General features: G+C 37.0%; 3 protein-coding genes and 2 long non-coding RNA genes across 12 annotated transcripts; 3 read left to right on the top strand and 2 right to left on the bottom strand.

The window, feature by feature from the left end:
* Nucleotides 1-12: 12 nt before the first annotated feature.
* On the bottom strand, nt 13-1,564 carry LOC124328846 (replication protein A 32 kDa subunit-like). The gene is made up of 8 exons (XM_046787659.1): nt 1,415-1,564; nt 1,270-1,355; nt 1,111-1,212; nt 934-1,047; nt 683-874; nt 475-627; nt 334-413; nt 13-269 (listed from the first exon to the last, which is right to left on the bottom strand). Exons 1-8 carry the CDS (start codon nt 1,431-1,433, stop codon nt 188-190), a joined length of 828 nt encoding a protein of 275 aa, XP_046643615.1. The 5' UTR covers nt 1,434-1,564; the 3' UTR covers nt 13-187.
* Nucleotides 1,565-1,803: 239 nt separating this feature from the next.
* LOC124328843 (CWF19-like protein 2 homolog) lies at nt 1,804-4,615 on the top strand. The gene is made up of 8 exons (XM_046787655.1): nt 1,804-1,974; nt 2,066-2,947; nt 3,006-3,281; nt 3,347-3,583; nt 3,645-3,800; nt 3,857-4,012; nt 4,071-4,253; nt 4,371-4,615. Exons 1-8 carry the CDS (start codon nt 1,891-1,893, stop codon nt 4,509-4,511), a joined length of 2,115 nt encoding a protein of 704 aa, XP_046643611.1. The 5' UTR covers nt 1,804-1,890; the 3' UTR covers nt 4,512-4,615.
* Nucleotides 4,616-5,080: 465 nt separating this feature from the next.
* On the top strand, nt 5,081-8,796 carry LOC124328842. Of its 2 annotated transcripts, none has more exons than XM_046787654.1 (5): nt 5,081-5,236; nt 5,379-5,529; nt 5,592-5,995; nt 6,071-7,644; nt 7,715-8,796. In XM_046787654.1, exons 2-5 carry the CDS (start codon nt 5,407-5,409, stop codon nt 8,119-8,121), a joined length of 2,508 nt encoding a protein of 835 aa, XP_046643610.1. In that variant the 5' UTR covers nt 5,081-5,236; nt 5,379-5,406; the 3' UTR covers nt 8,122-8,796. The 2 variants fall into 2 exon arrangements, with proteins under 2 accessions (XP_046643610.1, XP_046643609.1); XM_046787653.1 differs by having other exon boundaries at nt 5,082-5,236; nt 5,340-5,529.
* Nucleotides 8,797-9,385: 589 nt separating this feature from the next.
* On the top strand, nt 9,386-11,629 carry LOC124328848. Of its 7 annotated transcripts, XR_006916512.1 has the most exons (5): nt 9,388-9,516; nt 9,580-9,715; nt 9,771-9,990; nt 10,329-10,552; nt 10,987-11,629. It is a non-coding gene; the product is annotated as an uncharacterized LOC124328848 (long non-coding RNA). The 7 variants fall into 7 exon arrangements; XR_006916513.1 differs by lacking the exon at nt 10,987-11,629 and having other exon boundaries at nt 9,386-9,509; nt 10,329-10,963; XR_006916510.1 differs by lacking the exon at nt 10,987-11,629 and having other exon boundaries at nt 9,755-9,990; nt 10,329-10,963.
* Nucleotides 11,630-12,558: 929 nt separating this feature from the next.
* On the bottom strand, nt 12,559-14,045 carry LOC124328437. The gene is made up of 5 exons (XR_006916302.1): nt 13,795-14,045; nt 13,618-13,694; nt 12,887-13,540; nt 12,669-12,814; nt 12,559-12,597 (listed from the first exon to the last, which is right to left on the bottom strand). It is a non-coding gene; the product is annotated as an uncharacterized LOC124328437 (long non-coding RNA).
* Nucleotides 14,046-14,052: the final 7 nt, after the last annotated feature.

Consider the following 14,052-nt stretch of genomic DNA (forward strand, 5'->3'; position numbering starts at 1 on the left):
GTGTAGATCCGATTGACGATTTAAGCTTTTATGTTGAAAGACAGACAGAACTGAACCATTTCAGAACAGTTGGAATTAATAGCTTAAGGATAAATTCCGCAGACTGAGTCGACACAGTTTTTAGTATAATGTATCTATTCTAGTAGATATTTAATGAAAATGAAGGTACAGTGCATCTTAATCTTGTTTAGCTATCGGTCGATTTGAAATGGTCTTCGTCCACCGTAGAGTAAATATGTCCCTCAGAACAAAGAAATTCCAAAGCAGCACTAATTAAAAAATTTAAATTAAAATCAATGAAAACATGTTTGTCTTCCACATCAATACACTTACTCTACATCACGTGGGATCATTCTTCCTCTGACAGAATTGTAGATCTGCGACTTTTCCATGCCGGTTTCCGCTGTTGTTGCCTAAAAACAACATGGTTTTTTATTGCTTGAATTTGATCACAATGATGACAAATGAATCTACCTGAATGATGGTATAAACCATAGATTGAAAAGATGACAGTCCTGACATGATACCATTTGCCACATTGGAAGTAGCTGAGGATGAAGAAGCTAAAGGCCCAGTCATTCCACCACCCGTCACTGAGTTATTCATTGATTGTCCTGTTCCTTCTCCCTTTATAAATAAAAATCATTTACCTTTGCTCAAGCATTCATTTGTGTTTCATTACCATTTTTCTCTTCATCTGTCTCAACTTCATACGAACCCATTGCGTCTCTAACAAGTGGGTTGTTATTTCGTTAGCAGTTGTTAGTTTCGCAACACGAAAGGCCATTACGTGACGGCGATCCTGTGTCTGTCTAATAGATCCAACAACTCGACAAAAATTCCCTTCCACAACTTGAAAAGGTGATTGGACATTCTGCAAAAATAAAGTGGAATAAATAATGAGTGAAAACATATGCAGAACACAATACATACCCCTTCACCCTCAATCCACTGAACAACTTCAATAGAACCTGTATCATCCCTTACAGTGTATGAAACATTAGTCTGTTTGGATTCAATCTGTTCTACAGTACCTACAAACGTAACCTAAAAGAAGATAAGTTGTAGATCATAAGTAGAGTAACTCAAAGTGAAGATAAATATTGATACCATGTGGGCTTCAGTATCTTCTATCTTTAGTTTTTCATCAATTGCATCCAATATATCTTTGATATTAACTGGAATGATATTATGAGCCCGTTGTGCTCCACCCTGTGAATGAAACAGCTGTGAGAAAATGTCTAAGAGATATTGAAAATGTCTTCGAACCTTCTTTTCTCCAGGAGTATTAACTGTGCCTCCTGGAGTTCCAGCATTAAAGAAACCACCGGCCATCGTTCCATTTCCAAAATCGCCTGTAATGGAAAGAATGAAAAGTTAATAACACAAAGCTTGACAAAATTGTATTTATTACTTGCTGATTGATCCCACATTATAGATTAATTGAATTATTCGTTTAAATTTGTCGTTCTCAAAACAAAACGTAATGCACGTGAATCACTTCATACAGGTACAGACGTTGTACTGCGTCTATTCCATAATTCCATTCCACTGTTTTCTTTTCTTTATAGATGGCGGGAAAACTAGTTTTCACAATCCGATGTTGACGAGTTGGAAACATTTGATATCAATATTGAATTAAATGGTATCTTTTTACAATTTTACTACAAAAAATATTGTTAATTTTAATTATTGTTCTTAAAATTTATTATATGCTTGTCAAAATTAAAAGTTGAACCGGATGACTGGTTGAACAAATTGGCAATGCCTTGTTTTCGCTTTTCAGAAGTCAAAACGAATGTTTTCGTTTTTGTAAATTTGGATTGAAAATAATTTGTGTCTTTTCTAGTTTTCTTTTTCAAGTTTTAGCCCATGAAATAATCCTTCAAAATGTCGATAAATTTTGAAAATTCTAAAGACTTAGATGAAATGAGAAAAATGAAACGAGAAGCGAGAGAGGCAATTCTTGCGAAGGTAATACACCATCACATTTCAGCATTTCACCAATTTGATTTAGTATTTTACTGGTATACATTTAGTTTAGTTTATTTTTCTTTTGTTTTAGGCAGAAAGAGATTATGAGAAAAGGAAAGCTAAAAAAGAATTGGCCAAATTAAATGGTGAAGACAAATGGATGCTGCCTGAGTTGGATGCTCAATTGTCGGGTAAGTCGAAAAAAAGTAAAAAAGAAAAAAAACATAAAAAGGATAAGAAACATAAAAAAAGCAAGAAAAAAGATAATTCCTCTGATTCTGATGAATGGGTAGAGAAAACATCTGAAACAACAGAACCCGCTTCATCTGCTCCTCTTGAGAGAGATGAATGGATGAGTGTGCCTTCTTTGCTTCCAATTTTCTGTAAGAGTAGCATGCCTCCCAAACGAACATCCCTGAACAAGAATGAAGAAATTGCAAGAAAGACCATGATGGAAAAACCAGGGCAGTCAAGTAGAGAATTAAATCCATACTGGAAAAATGGAGGAACTGGTTTGCCACCTGAAAGAACTGAAGCAGAATCCTCAAAAAGGCATGAAAGTCCTAATAGTCATGTAGTATCTTCCAATCATTCAGAAAGAAAAAAACAAAGAATCTCAGATAGAGATTCCACACATGTTAGTAGCAGAGATAGATCAAGATCCCGAGAGCGAAAACATCCAGAAAACATTAGAAAATCATCAACCGTTCAAGAAAGATTCAGAAGACCAAGTGAGAGTGACGAAGTTGTTTCCCATACAAACAAACGTTTTTCTTCTTCGCAACCAGGATGGAAAAAAAATGAAGCCAAATCAAGCAACCCAGTGGATTCATCGACTTCTTCGTCGTCTTCAGAAAGTGAAGAAGAAAAACAGGGTACACAGCCACCACAAGAAGATGACAAAATATGGACTGAACAGGAATTAAATGCTCTCGGAGCAAAAATCATCAAAGCCGAAATCATGGGACAAGCGGTTATTTTTTGTATTTTACATATTATGTTTTCATTTAATAATATAAATTGGTTTGTAGGATGTGGTCAAATCACTTAAACGGACACAGGCTTCCGCTCAGGAATCTATAGCTCGACGAAAAGCAGAAGGAGCAGCAGGAAGTAGAGAGCATGCCGTTGTTTTGACAAGGACAGATGCCAAGGGTGGTCAACATCCATTGCCTGCTCCTCGTTACGGCGAAAGTTCCCTTCAAGGAAGTAAAGGAAAAGGGAAGAAACTTAAGGCGGAGACTCATCAAAGTGGTCAACGAGTTCGTTATTTTGCTGATGACGACAAATATTCTCTCAGTCAAATGGTAAAATGTTAATATTCAAGTGCTCATCACAATAATCCCTTATGTTTAACTTATTTTATTTACAGTATACACGAGAAAAACAGGACATAGCTGAGGATCAGGACGCCATGTTTTCGCGCTTGGCTGGCAAACGTGTTGAGAATACAAATGACGATTTCGATTTAGATGATATGTTTGAAAGCCGAGCAAACCGAGAAGTTGATGATGTGGCCGCTGAAGCCCGAGACCGTCAGGCTGCGATCGCCCAGCACGAAAAACGGGAAAAAGTGTTGGATTCATGTTCACTCTGTCTGGATTCTCAGGTTATTTTACAATCATAATACGAAAATTACATATCCATTACTAATTAATTTCCTGTTGTAGGCGATCCAAAAACATTTAATTATTGCCATCGGACAAAAGTGTTATTTGTCACTTCCCGTTCATCAATCGTTAGTTGTGGGACACTGTTTGATCGTACCTCGTACTCATGTTACTTGCGCTACACAGTTAGACGAAGATGTCTGGGCAGAGATGCAGGTTCGAATTATTCGAAATTTTATTTGGCAAGTTATTTCATAATTTCTTTAAACTAGATGTTTCGCAAAGCTTTAACGAGAATGTTTGAAGCACGCGAAGCTGACGCTATCTTCTTCGAGACAGCTATGCATCTCAAACGTTTTCCCCACATGGCATTGGAATGTGTTCCATTATCGATATCGGCTGGAGAGACTGCTCCCATATATTTCAAAGTATTTCACTTTATTTGTTTATATTTGACCTTTTAAAAATAAAAAATAAATTATGCAGAAAGCTTTGTTGGAATGCGAATCCGAATGGTCGATGAACAAAAAGGTTATCGATATGAAGGGCAAAGATGTGCGGAAAGCAGTTCCTAAGGGAATGTCCTACTTCTGCGTTGATTTTGGGATGCAATCTGGATTCGCCCATATTATTGAAGATGAACAACGTTTTCCACCGGTTTTTGCACAGGTAATTCGGTTTTAATCAATACCTGAGAACAGATTTTAGATAGACATTTATCCTATAAGGAAATCCTGGAAATTCAAAACAACCAACAGGTTATCGATTTTTTTTTTTTTTTTCCAGGAAATCCTGGGTGGCATTCTGGACCTTGAACCACAAGCGTGGCGCCGTCCTCGACGCGAAAACTTTGATCAGCAAAGACGAAAGGTTTTGGATTTTGCTGCAGATTGGAAAGCGTATGATTTCACACCTGCTTTGAAATAAAATAATGAGGGGTGGTAATCACTTCATCAGTCGTTACAGTTCGTTCGAATTGAAATCTTAAAGTGAATTTGAAATGACAAAAATACACTACACACATATTTTAATTTGTCAGAAAATTTTCTTTAAGTTTTATCCAATTAGATAATAAACATTTATATCCAAAAATCCAAGTGTCTTATTTATCTTCCTTTATAGCTCTTGGATTTCGCAGTTCTCATCTTTCTCTTTCGCCACTGGGATGCATCATCTTTCTCTTTCGCCACTGGGATGGCAATCCCATCCGTTATTACAGGTTGCAACAGCCAATTAAACCACCCCACCCATTATTCCCTAGAGCTAGAGGGTCCTGTTGCAGACCTTTGAATATTTAATTTTCTTGTTCAATAAAATGTCTTGTTCGTCTAATTGCAGTTTGTTCGTTGGAGGAGTAAGAGAAATTGAAATGAAGAAATTGAGAAAGCACGATTACGTCACGATTCTCGAAGAATGTCAAGTCGAAACTCGGAAGTCGGGAACAGTGAAAGCGAAGTGTCAAAAATTCGAAACCGCCCGAAGCATTGCCTCTCGTATTTTCGATGCCCCCAGGGGCTAGTTCAAAATCTAGACGTTAATCCGGTTTGCCGTTTGCGTTATTAAGAGCTTGAAGGCCATGAAAGCTGGGCCGCTGCATGGTCGCTGTGGTCGAAATCTAAAACGCTTTGTGTTACAACGTTTCTCTATTTGAGGTAATTTTCGTATTCCTATGCAATTTGTTTGATGCTGTTTCAATATGTTAAACTCATTTAAAAGTTCAAGTATAAACCTTTTAAACATTTTTATTTTCTGCAGTCTGATAAGAAAACCAAATATCTCTTCTCAATAAATTAGTTTATAGAAAAGAGCTGCTTCAACAAAAATGAAAACACCATCTCGAAGAATTCTTCTTGAATGTTTTCCTCTCTATTACCCTTTTGGTAACACTGGTGTGCAGGACATTTTCAAAGACTTCAACTTTGAAAACATTGGCGATGAAATCAAGGTATTGGTTTCAAAACAGAGCTTCATTGTGCTATACCTAAAATCAATCCTTATATAATCTAGGTCCTCTTTCTTGGATGTGGCGACCTGAGGAATGCACTTCAGGCAACCAGTGTTCAAAACAACAAGCATTTGCACATCCATCTAAATGACTCGAATCCATCTGTTATGGCTCGCAATGTTCTGATACTAAAAATAATTTCAGCAGATGATTTCGACATTGAAGATAAAGAACATGTTTCTTTTTTGTGGGATATTTGGTACAATGCTGAGTGGCCAGAAACAACTCAAAAGAGATTCCAATTGATTCTTAATGAATTACTAAAAAATAATTTGCCAGAAAATGCTGCATTTCCAAAAAGCACTTACCTGAAAAGCTTGAAAACTGTTTGGTCTGCATGGAAATCTATTTCTTCAAAAACAAAATCAGAATCAAAAATTTTTATGGAAAAAATTAGTGAAGAAAGGTATTTCAAATATTTAAACATAATTTTTTATAATGACTTGTCATTTGTAAATATTTATTTTTGTAAATTTTACAGAATCAATGTTATGTTAAAAAGGACATCAGTCAATGAAAAAGGAAAAGAATCAGAATTGGCTTTTTCGAAATTCATCGATTTGGCTGCTTTTTATTTGGCATCAAAAATTGAAGACCTGGATGATTCCAAAAGAAAACAGGTGCAAGAAGAAGCTCGATTATATTTCTTCAAAGGAAACTGTCGACTGGGAAATGGAAGCATCAATGTGTGCGTCAACCCAACTATGCTAGATGCAGAAACTCATCGTTGGCAAGTTCACTACCAGTTGTGTCCTTTCGATGGCTATCTACCATTGACTCGGGGGAAAGAGATGGATACGTCGAATGAAAATGAAATGCTTATCCGAACTTGTCAGAAAATTCTCCAAACTCTTGTTGCTAATTATCGAAGACGCATGAAAACGGTGAAAATATTTTTCCACGTGGACGACGCCTTGGAGTTTTGCCTCAGCAACGTAAAATTGTCCTTTGACGTGATAGATTGTTCCAACTTGGCGGATCACGTTGGTTTAATTAACCTTATTAATGCCTGTGAAAGAAGACTGGCGAAAACTCCCGAAGCAATGTTATTTACCGAGACCATGACCTGGACCACACTGGCACCTTCTGTTGTCAATTACATTGAAAAAGCTCTCTGTTGCCCGCTGAGCATGATTCCAACTATTTATGGGTTGAGACTGGCCAATCACGTTAAACTGGGATCCAGTGAGCCTGCGAACTTGCGCCTTTTTGTGGGGTACCCAGTAAGGCTTTGTTGGCAAAAGGCATTGCCGTTTGGAAACTTATCTCTGGACCCTTCTCTCTCGTTGACTCATTACCTTGATCAACTTGCTAAAAAATGTTTCCTGGTTACAAGCCCGCAACTTTCCAAAGTCGGGGAACACTTGGAAAGATGCGGAATGTTATGCTACACTCCCCTTACATTCAACTACGTAGTGAATTCAGTAATCCAGCGTCTTGGAGATGGATGTTTTTTGAAAAGTGCTGGTCAACCAACTTCATTTAAACTGGCTCAACGAACATTGGAAGCATGGGAGAAAAATCAAAGAGTCTTAAAAATGTCATCTGATTTCAACTTTAATGAGATGTACAACATGCTGGGTTTGATTTATGGATTCATAAGCACTCCCGTGCTCCGGCTTGTTCTTTATCCCCTAAATAAATTCAACTACTGTTCTCTCCAAATGCCAAGCCAACAAAAGGGGAAGTACACAACCTTTCAAGACTTATCCGTACCAGACGTCCACATCATCGACAACTTTCAACTTCAAATTAAATATTCGTCTGACGGTGAAATTGAATCCTCAATTATTTCATTTCTACTGCCTCCGGATCATGGCCTTGAAAATACTCATGGCGCCTTCGTCTTGGATCTGACTTCAGAGTTAGCAATTTTTAGCCTCGAATTGATGTCAACGATGCATGCGGAAGATTTTCGCCAGTCATATCCGCATTATCAAGGATTTCCACTTCCGGTTGACACGAATGGTTCGCAAATGAGAATCAAAAGCTGCAATGAAGACCAGTACCAATATACCTTGCAAATAACGGTTGAATGCGCTGAAACTATTTCAGGTTTGTCTACGATTTAATTATGGTCTTTTATTTTTGTTTGTTAGTGCTAACTGAGTCTTATTTTTCACAGGTTTAAAAGTGACAACAAGTCAATGTCTACCCTGCGAGTCAGCCCACGGAGTAACTGTTTCATTGGGACAGCCCAATAGAATCAAGCCGTTGACATTATCTTTTCCTCATCCCATCGGGGTCAACGAAATTAGTGCTACTCTTCACCGCAAAGATCGAGTGATTGATTTAGTTTTGAAAAAGGCGCTCCTTGAACCCTGGCCTTGTGAATTCCAAACAAAGCAGTCTAAATGGGTTGTAGATAACTTTAAACCGTGGAATGATGGAAATGAAGTCAGCTCTATGGGGATTCATCTTAACACTCAATTTAGGTTGAGTATGCTTACGAATCCTTCCTTGTTAGATAGATCTGATTTAAACCAAATCCGAGAACTTATAAAATCACTCTTTGTCAACGCCACCATATGAAGTAGTGATATAACAGAATTTTCAGTATCCGCTTCAGAGGCTCAACTATTGCGGTATGTCCTGCGACTGAATTCGATGAAGATTTTACCTAGCATCTGGCAGAAAAACAATCTCCCCCAAGACGAAAACAGTCCGTGGCTGGCTACATTTGTTTCACCACTTTACGATGACTGCCCCATGAACAAACAAACTTACAAAGATGACAACTTTACTTTATCATCGACCCGAGAAATTAAACAAGATTGCTGTGCCTCGTGTAAAAGAATTGCCATCAATCTTAAGCGCTGTGGCAGGTGCCGAACCGTCGTCTATTGCAGCGTCGAGTGTCAACGTTCAAATTGGGCTCAACACAAAAAAGTCTGTGCTTACGTTGAAAAGTAATCGCGGCTATCGAATATTTGCTGTTGTTTCCTCCAAATTCCTTTTTTTTTTTCCTTACGAATATTTGCTTTTGTTTCATTTATATTCGTTTTTTCCTTGTTTATTTTCAGTTCAATTATCAATTAATGACAGATTAACCAATGCTACTGAAATAACTGAGACATTTGGCTCTTCTTAAGGCATCATTTCTGCATAAAAAATTTGGTTTCACATTCACTAGAAAGAAAACTCGTGCTGTACCCCGTACTTTGAGCGTAAAGGGCGAAAGCATTATTCAATACATAATTAACCAAGTCTACTTTTTTTTCTTATTAGAGTAGATACATTTTGAAAATTAATTAAAAAAATAATTGCAACACTAGATGGCGAAGGGTAGGTTATTGTTGTCGTTCTCATGACGAACAACAAATGTCGTTTCAAGTTATGTATGGTATGGTATTGGTATGGTGTGGCGCTATGGCACGCCGAAAGAGTTAAAAAAAAAAAAAACGTTTCGCCACAACGCCATCTAGCGGTCAAATATAGAACTACCTACTTTTTCTGCCACAAAACGCGGAAATTTTCTCTGCCATAGGCCCATAGTCGGACATTTAAAATATTTAAAATTAAAGAGTTCTACTGTCGAACATGAAAATAATTAAAGAATTTATTGGAGTTCTATTGTCGCGTAGTGGAGTTCTACTGTCGGGCACTGGAGTTCTATTGTCGGGTATTTTTTAAAATAATATCTAAAAAAGGAATTCTTATCATCTTATGTCTTTGGAGTTCTACTGTCGCACACAAAGAAATTTTTTTTTTTTTAATTTAAATTATTGGGGTTCTATTGTGGGTGGAGTTCTACGGTCGCCATAACGGCGGATTGTCCCCCCATCCGCCAGGTGGCCTGAGTGTCTTAGTGAGGAAAGAAATATTTGCCATTGCCCATTTGTTTCCGAGACCGGCGAGACGCTGACTTGAAAGTGTCTTCCAAGTTGATTGGTGTCGATCTACATTTTTAGCCATTAAATGTAATTGGTAATGCTAGTTTGGATTTCTTAAATTTAATTAATCTTTGACCGTCTCTGTCTGAATTTACAGGCAATCTGGCATATAACTTCACTTGGCCAAATGTGATGACGTGGCCCGAAACTGCTGTCCATTTTGTCGAAATGTCGGCCATTGTTAGCTGTACATCTCATCTCTCGTGCAGAAACACTTCAGAGGAGCTAGTAAAGTAATTTTGTTGATCAATCTCCCTGCAATAATGCAATAGGTTTTACTTTTATTAGTTGATTTTCAGGTCGGAAATGGAGATCCCTTTGCTCAACTGTTGCAGAAATTTAGAACACGACAAAGTCTGAGCTTCATGGATGTAGTATCATTAATGTGATTTTGTTGCAACCAGCTGGTGAAAGGTGTGATCGAGTCGTGGTTGAGTTGCAGAATCTGCATGCAGTTTATCAAGCTGGTGATATCCCAAGTGTAACTGCAGGAAAACTTCTTGAATTGGTAATTTGATTGATATTATTGGTTGTAACTTGGGAAATCTTGTGTTTGTTTTTGTTTTTTTAATTTTGTATTTAACTGATAGTTCATCTCTACAGATTTAGTTAATGACTAGAGAGTAGACCCCTTTGCTTCTCTGTTGCAATTATGAGTTAAGACCATTATGGAAATGTTGTTACATTTGTTATTTTCAAGTTGGAAAACTTGACAACTACAAATTCTTTTGTAAGATTTATCAAGGTAATTCTGAGAGATTGTATAGTTGAACTTCATACTTCTGTCATTTTGTTATGTCACATGAGATTCTGTTCCTTGTTAGTAACTTGTTTGTTTTTCAATAGCCAGGTGAAGTCTGCGCTTTTTTGTTGCAGTCTAATGTGCACATGGATTTGTTGCAGTCATCCAGTGAAAGGTGTGATTAAATTGAGCTGTTGCATGCAGTCTTTGGTGCTGATGTTGTCCTGGAGTGTGGGAGAGTCCCATGCTTAAGTCTTCTGGGATCAGCCATATCTTAGTTGACACTGGATCATGCTGCATTGTGGTTACCAAAATGTTGCACATCTAGGTGAACTGCAAGAAGACTCCTTGAAATGATAATTTGATAAAAATTATAAGTTCTAACTTGGGAAGTATCATGCTTGGACTACTATAATTGCTTACATTGTTTAATTTTAACATTTGGGGATTTCATCCGGTCAACAGTTCTTTCCTTTGATCATATGTAAATTGAGTTATGGATTGTTTAAGGGGAATTGGTTAACAAGATAGGCAGGTACTGTAGAAGAATGTTTTTGTTTCGCTGCAGAGCACTACAAATTTCAAATGAATTTGTATTGAAATCTTAAATGAGTAATTTATTTTCATGTATATTTTTGTTTAAACTATAGTTATCAGATAGTGTTGCCATAGAATATTTGGGTGAACTCCATTTGAAGTGAATTTTTTTTAATTTTATACAAAATTTCCATTGATCAAACATTAATTTCATTTTGGTCATAGGTTTATGTTTACGTAGCAGTGAAGTTGCTGTCCAATATGGCATGTTGTTGCAGCCTATACTGGTGGAAATTTTTTTGCATCGACTTATGCTGTTGCTGTTCCTTGGTGCCGGACTGCTGGTGTTGTGCACAAAAGTTGCATCCAGTTTTAATTGTTATTGGTGTCAATGCAGTTAACCGTTTGTATGTTGAAAAGGAACAGAAAAGTTCCTTGGTATTGAATCGCTGGTGTTGTGCTACATAAGTTACACCCAGTATTTTGTTTAATTGCTATTTGCGTCCATGAAGTTAACCGTTTATGTGTTGAGAATGAAAAAAAAAATAGTAGTACGGGGAATTTTTAGGTCGGACAAATAATAAACATACCTTCACGATTGGGAAACCAGCGAGGAGGAGATTGGGGGGGTTTAGCTAGAAGAAGTTGTGTTTGTTTTATAATAAGGTAGAAATAAAATCCTTTGTCTATCACATCCATATACATACCTTTATAACCACATCTTTCCTCAAACCCCATAACTTCCACCAACATCCACTCCTTAATCCCTATAACTTCCACCAACATCGATTCCTCTTAAACCCCACAAATATCTGTAATGTGTAAATATTAATGTTGAATAAATAAACCAGTAATACAATATGTACATGGAACATTTACAAAATAAACAATTCATTAAACAGAGTGTCCGGTCTTAGACAATTGTTTTGTGCGAGGATTTTTAGCAAGTAATCCGCCTCTCAATTAGACAAAAAGTAATAGTTTGTTTTCACGGAAATTGCGTCAGACGATTAAAAAAATTTAAGTTCAAGAATCTCATGTAGAAATTTGCAACTAGTCTACTGGTGCAAATTGCGATTCTTTAAGCTTGATTAATTTAGGTGATGTGTTAAAAGCAATTGTGGGTAGCCAATAAATTGAACTAATTCGCTTTTTCAGAATATTTTGAAGATTATCACAAGACAAAATCTAAAAACAACAAAGTGATCTTAAACCAAAATATTCAAAAAAAGTGAATTAGTTCAATTGTTTAGCTACCCACAATTGATTTTTAACACATCACCTAAATTAATCAAGAAGAATCACAATTTGCACCAGTAGACTAGATGCAAATTATTTATACTTGAGATTGTTGAATTAGAAATTTTGTAACCGTCTGACGAAATTTCCGTGAAAACAAACTCACTTTTTGTCAAATTGGGTGGCGGATTGCTTGCTAAAACTCGCACATGCAGTGTCGGCGTAGATCCAGGGAGATTACCTGGAAATGGAAGAAGAGAGAAGAGTGCGAGGCAAATTTTACTGGGGAGCGATTAGTCATAATAGGCTTCCGGGTTAGACTCATGACCCTCTAAAAGTTTTCGTCGGATCATGCGCCTTCCAAGTCCCCGTTCAACCAGAGCCCTCCCCTCCTCCTGGTTTCACAGCGGGTGAGTGACCACCGGCGGGCGTTGGTTAGTGGTTAGTTAGGGAAACTGGGCCACAGAAAAGAAGGGAGCCCAGAAATGCACTTGTAATTTAATCTAACTACACAATTTATCAGTCTTGGATTACAGCATTCTCTCGTCGGTTTTCAGTTTCACCAATGGAGTCCATGATCAGTAGCGAAGGATTACCCTGTAAGCAGAATGACCATTTAATTGGATGACAATAATTTTCAATAAGATTGTAGCGACAAAAAGCAATACCTCAAATCAAGAGGGACTGTGTAAGGAGCTAAATAGAGAGATTCAAGGGTAGCAGCCATTGGGTTAGCAAACAAGGGAGTAAGGAACCTTGTTGACTTTCTTGAAAGAACATTACTTTTCATATTTAGGAACCTGAAGGTTAGAACCTGTAAATGGAAAAAAAAATCTTTTTAAAATAAGTAAAAGAATAATTAAACAGTTTTAAATATATTACTCACGCAATATTTTTCTCGCTAAATTCATCATCTCGTCCAAGGAAACGCCATCACACATCGCGAACAGCCAAAAATCTAAGGGTAAAACTCCGTGCTGTGTTGAGAACAGGGTAGTAGAAGCCGGTTGGGTAGTCGAATGATGCTGGCCGCCTAAATGATGTTAATGTAGGCCGCATCTTCTCGGTCATTACCTAAATGGCTAAATCAAGAAACAAAATGCAAACAAAATTTAAATTCAGTGACATAACAATGAAGTTACACAGGTAACACTAATCAGCTTTCCTAAGCAATCCAGAAGATGGAATGAGTCAAGTTCGATGACAAAGCGAATGATCCGCGTTGAACGTGTGGTCATTGCCTTATTTTGGAGGGAGAACCAGATGCCCCACATTTGGTCTTATAGGCAACATCTAAATAAGAAGCCAAACAATCGTTAAAATTGCTATTAGTATGACAACTTCTCTAAATTCAATGTAAACACAACTTACAATGATGATAGCAAGATCACAATATATAACCTCTTTTTTTGTTGTTGAAAAATAAGGAGATTCATGGGTAGCCCCCAACAGGTTAGCGAACAAGGAATCTTGTTGACTGCAAGTCCTTTTCTTGGAAGGACATAACTTCTCATATAGTCAGTCATGCCAATTTAGAAACCTGTAAATAAAACAAAAATTCATATTAGACTGCAATTAATTTTAAAGTTCAGTAACATGACAAGTGAACTTTTATACACATGAAACCACAAATCAGTTATCCAAAATTCTCTATAAGATGGAATGAGAGATTGTTCGATGCTGGGGTCAGTGATCTAGCAAGTTCAATAGAAACAGCCGATAATTAAGATTAATTCTAATAAAACATGAGAAGAATATGTTTTAGCATGAAATAAAGCTAGTGTTGGTTTTTACCTGTATCATTTTGCTGACACATTCAGTAGAATACAATGAGTTTGAACAAAATAGTTGACGGTAGGTTGCATGACTTTCACGTAAACTCTGACTGTGAGTTGATGAAAAATATTAAGGTTATCCAACATATACACGGAATAGAACACATCACCGACAAGTTATTACAGACGAAATCACTCGAGTTTACCTATGAATCATTGGTAATTTTCGAAGCTAGCTTGACGTTGATTGTTGATTGACTCATCAGATGAAATGAAT

This window comes from Daphnia pulicaria, chromosome 3 (genome assembly GCF_021234035.1).
Source record: "Daphnia pulicaria isolate SC F1-1A chromosome 3, SC_F0-13Bv2, whole genome shotgun sequence".
Taxonomy (NCBI): domain Eukaryota; kingdom Metazoa; phylum Arthropoda; class Branchiopoda; order Diplostraca; family Daphniidae; genus Daphnia; species Daphnia pulicaria.

Coding starts and splice junctions, on each gene's coding strand:
- LOC124328843 (XM_046787655.1), top strand. CDS start 1,891: ATGTCGATAAATTTTGAAAATTCTAAAGACTTAGATGAAATGAGAAAA. Junction 2,948..3,005: donor CCGAAATCATGGGACAAGCG/GTTATTTTTTGT, acceptor ATTGGTTTGTAG/GATGTGGTCAAATCACTTAA. Junction 3,801..3,856: donor ATGTCTGGGCAGAGATGCAG/GTTCGAATTATT, acceptor TCTTTAAACTAG/ATGTTTCGCAAAGCTTTAAC.
- LOC124328846 (XM_046787659.1), bottom strand. Junction 875..933: donor AGTGGATTGAGGGTGAAGGG/GTATGTATTGTG, acceptor TTATTTTTGCAG/AATGTCCAATCACCTTTTCA. Junction 270..333: donor ATGATCCCACGTGATGTAGA/GTAAGTGTATTG, acceptor TTTTTTAATTAG/TGCTGCTTTGGAATTTCTTT.
- LOC124328842 (XM_046787654.1), top strand. CDS start 5,407: ATGAAAACACCATCTCGAAGAATTCTTCTTGAATGTTTTCCTCTCTAT. Junction 5,530..5,591: donor ACATTGGCGATGAAATCAAG/GTATTGGTTTCA, acceptor TATATAATCTAG/GTCCTCTTTCTTGGATGTGG. Junction 7,645..7,714: donor ATGCGCTGAAACTATTTCAG/GTTTGTCTACGA, acceptor TATTTTTCACAG/GTTTAAAAGTGACAACAAGT.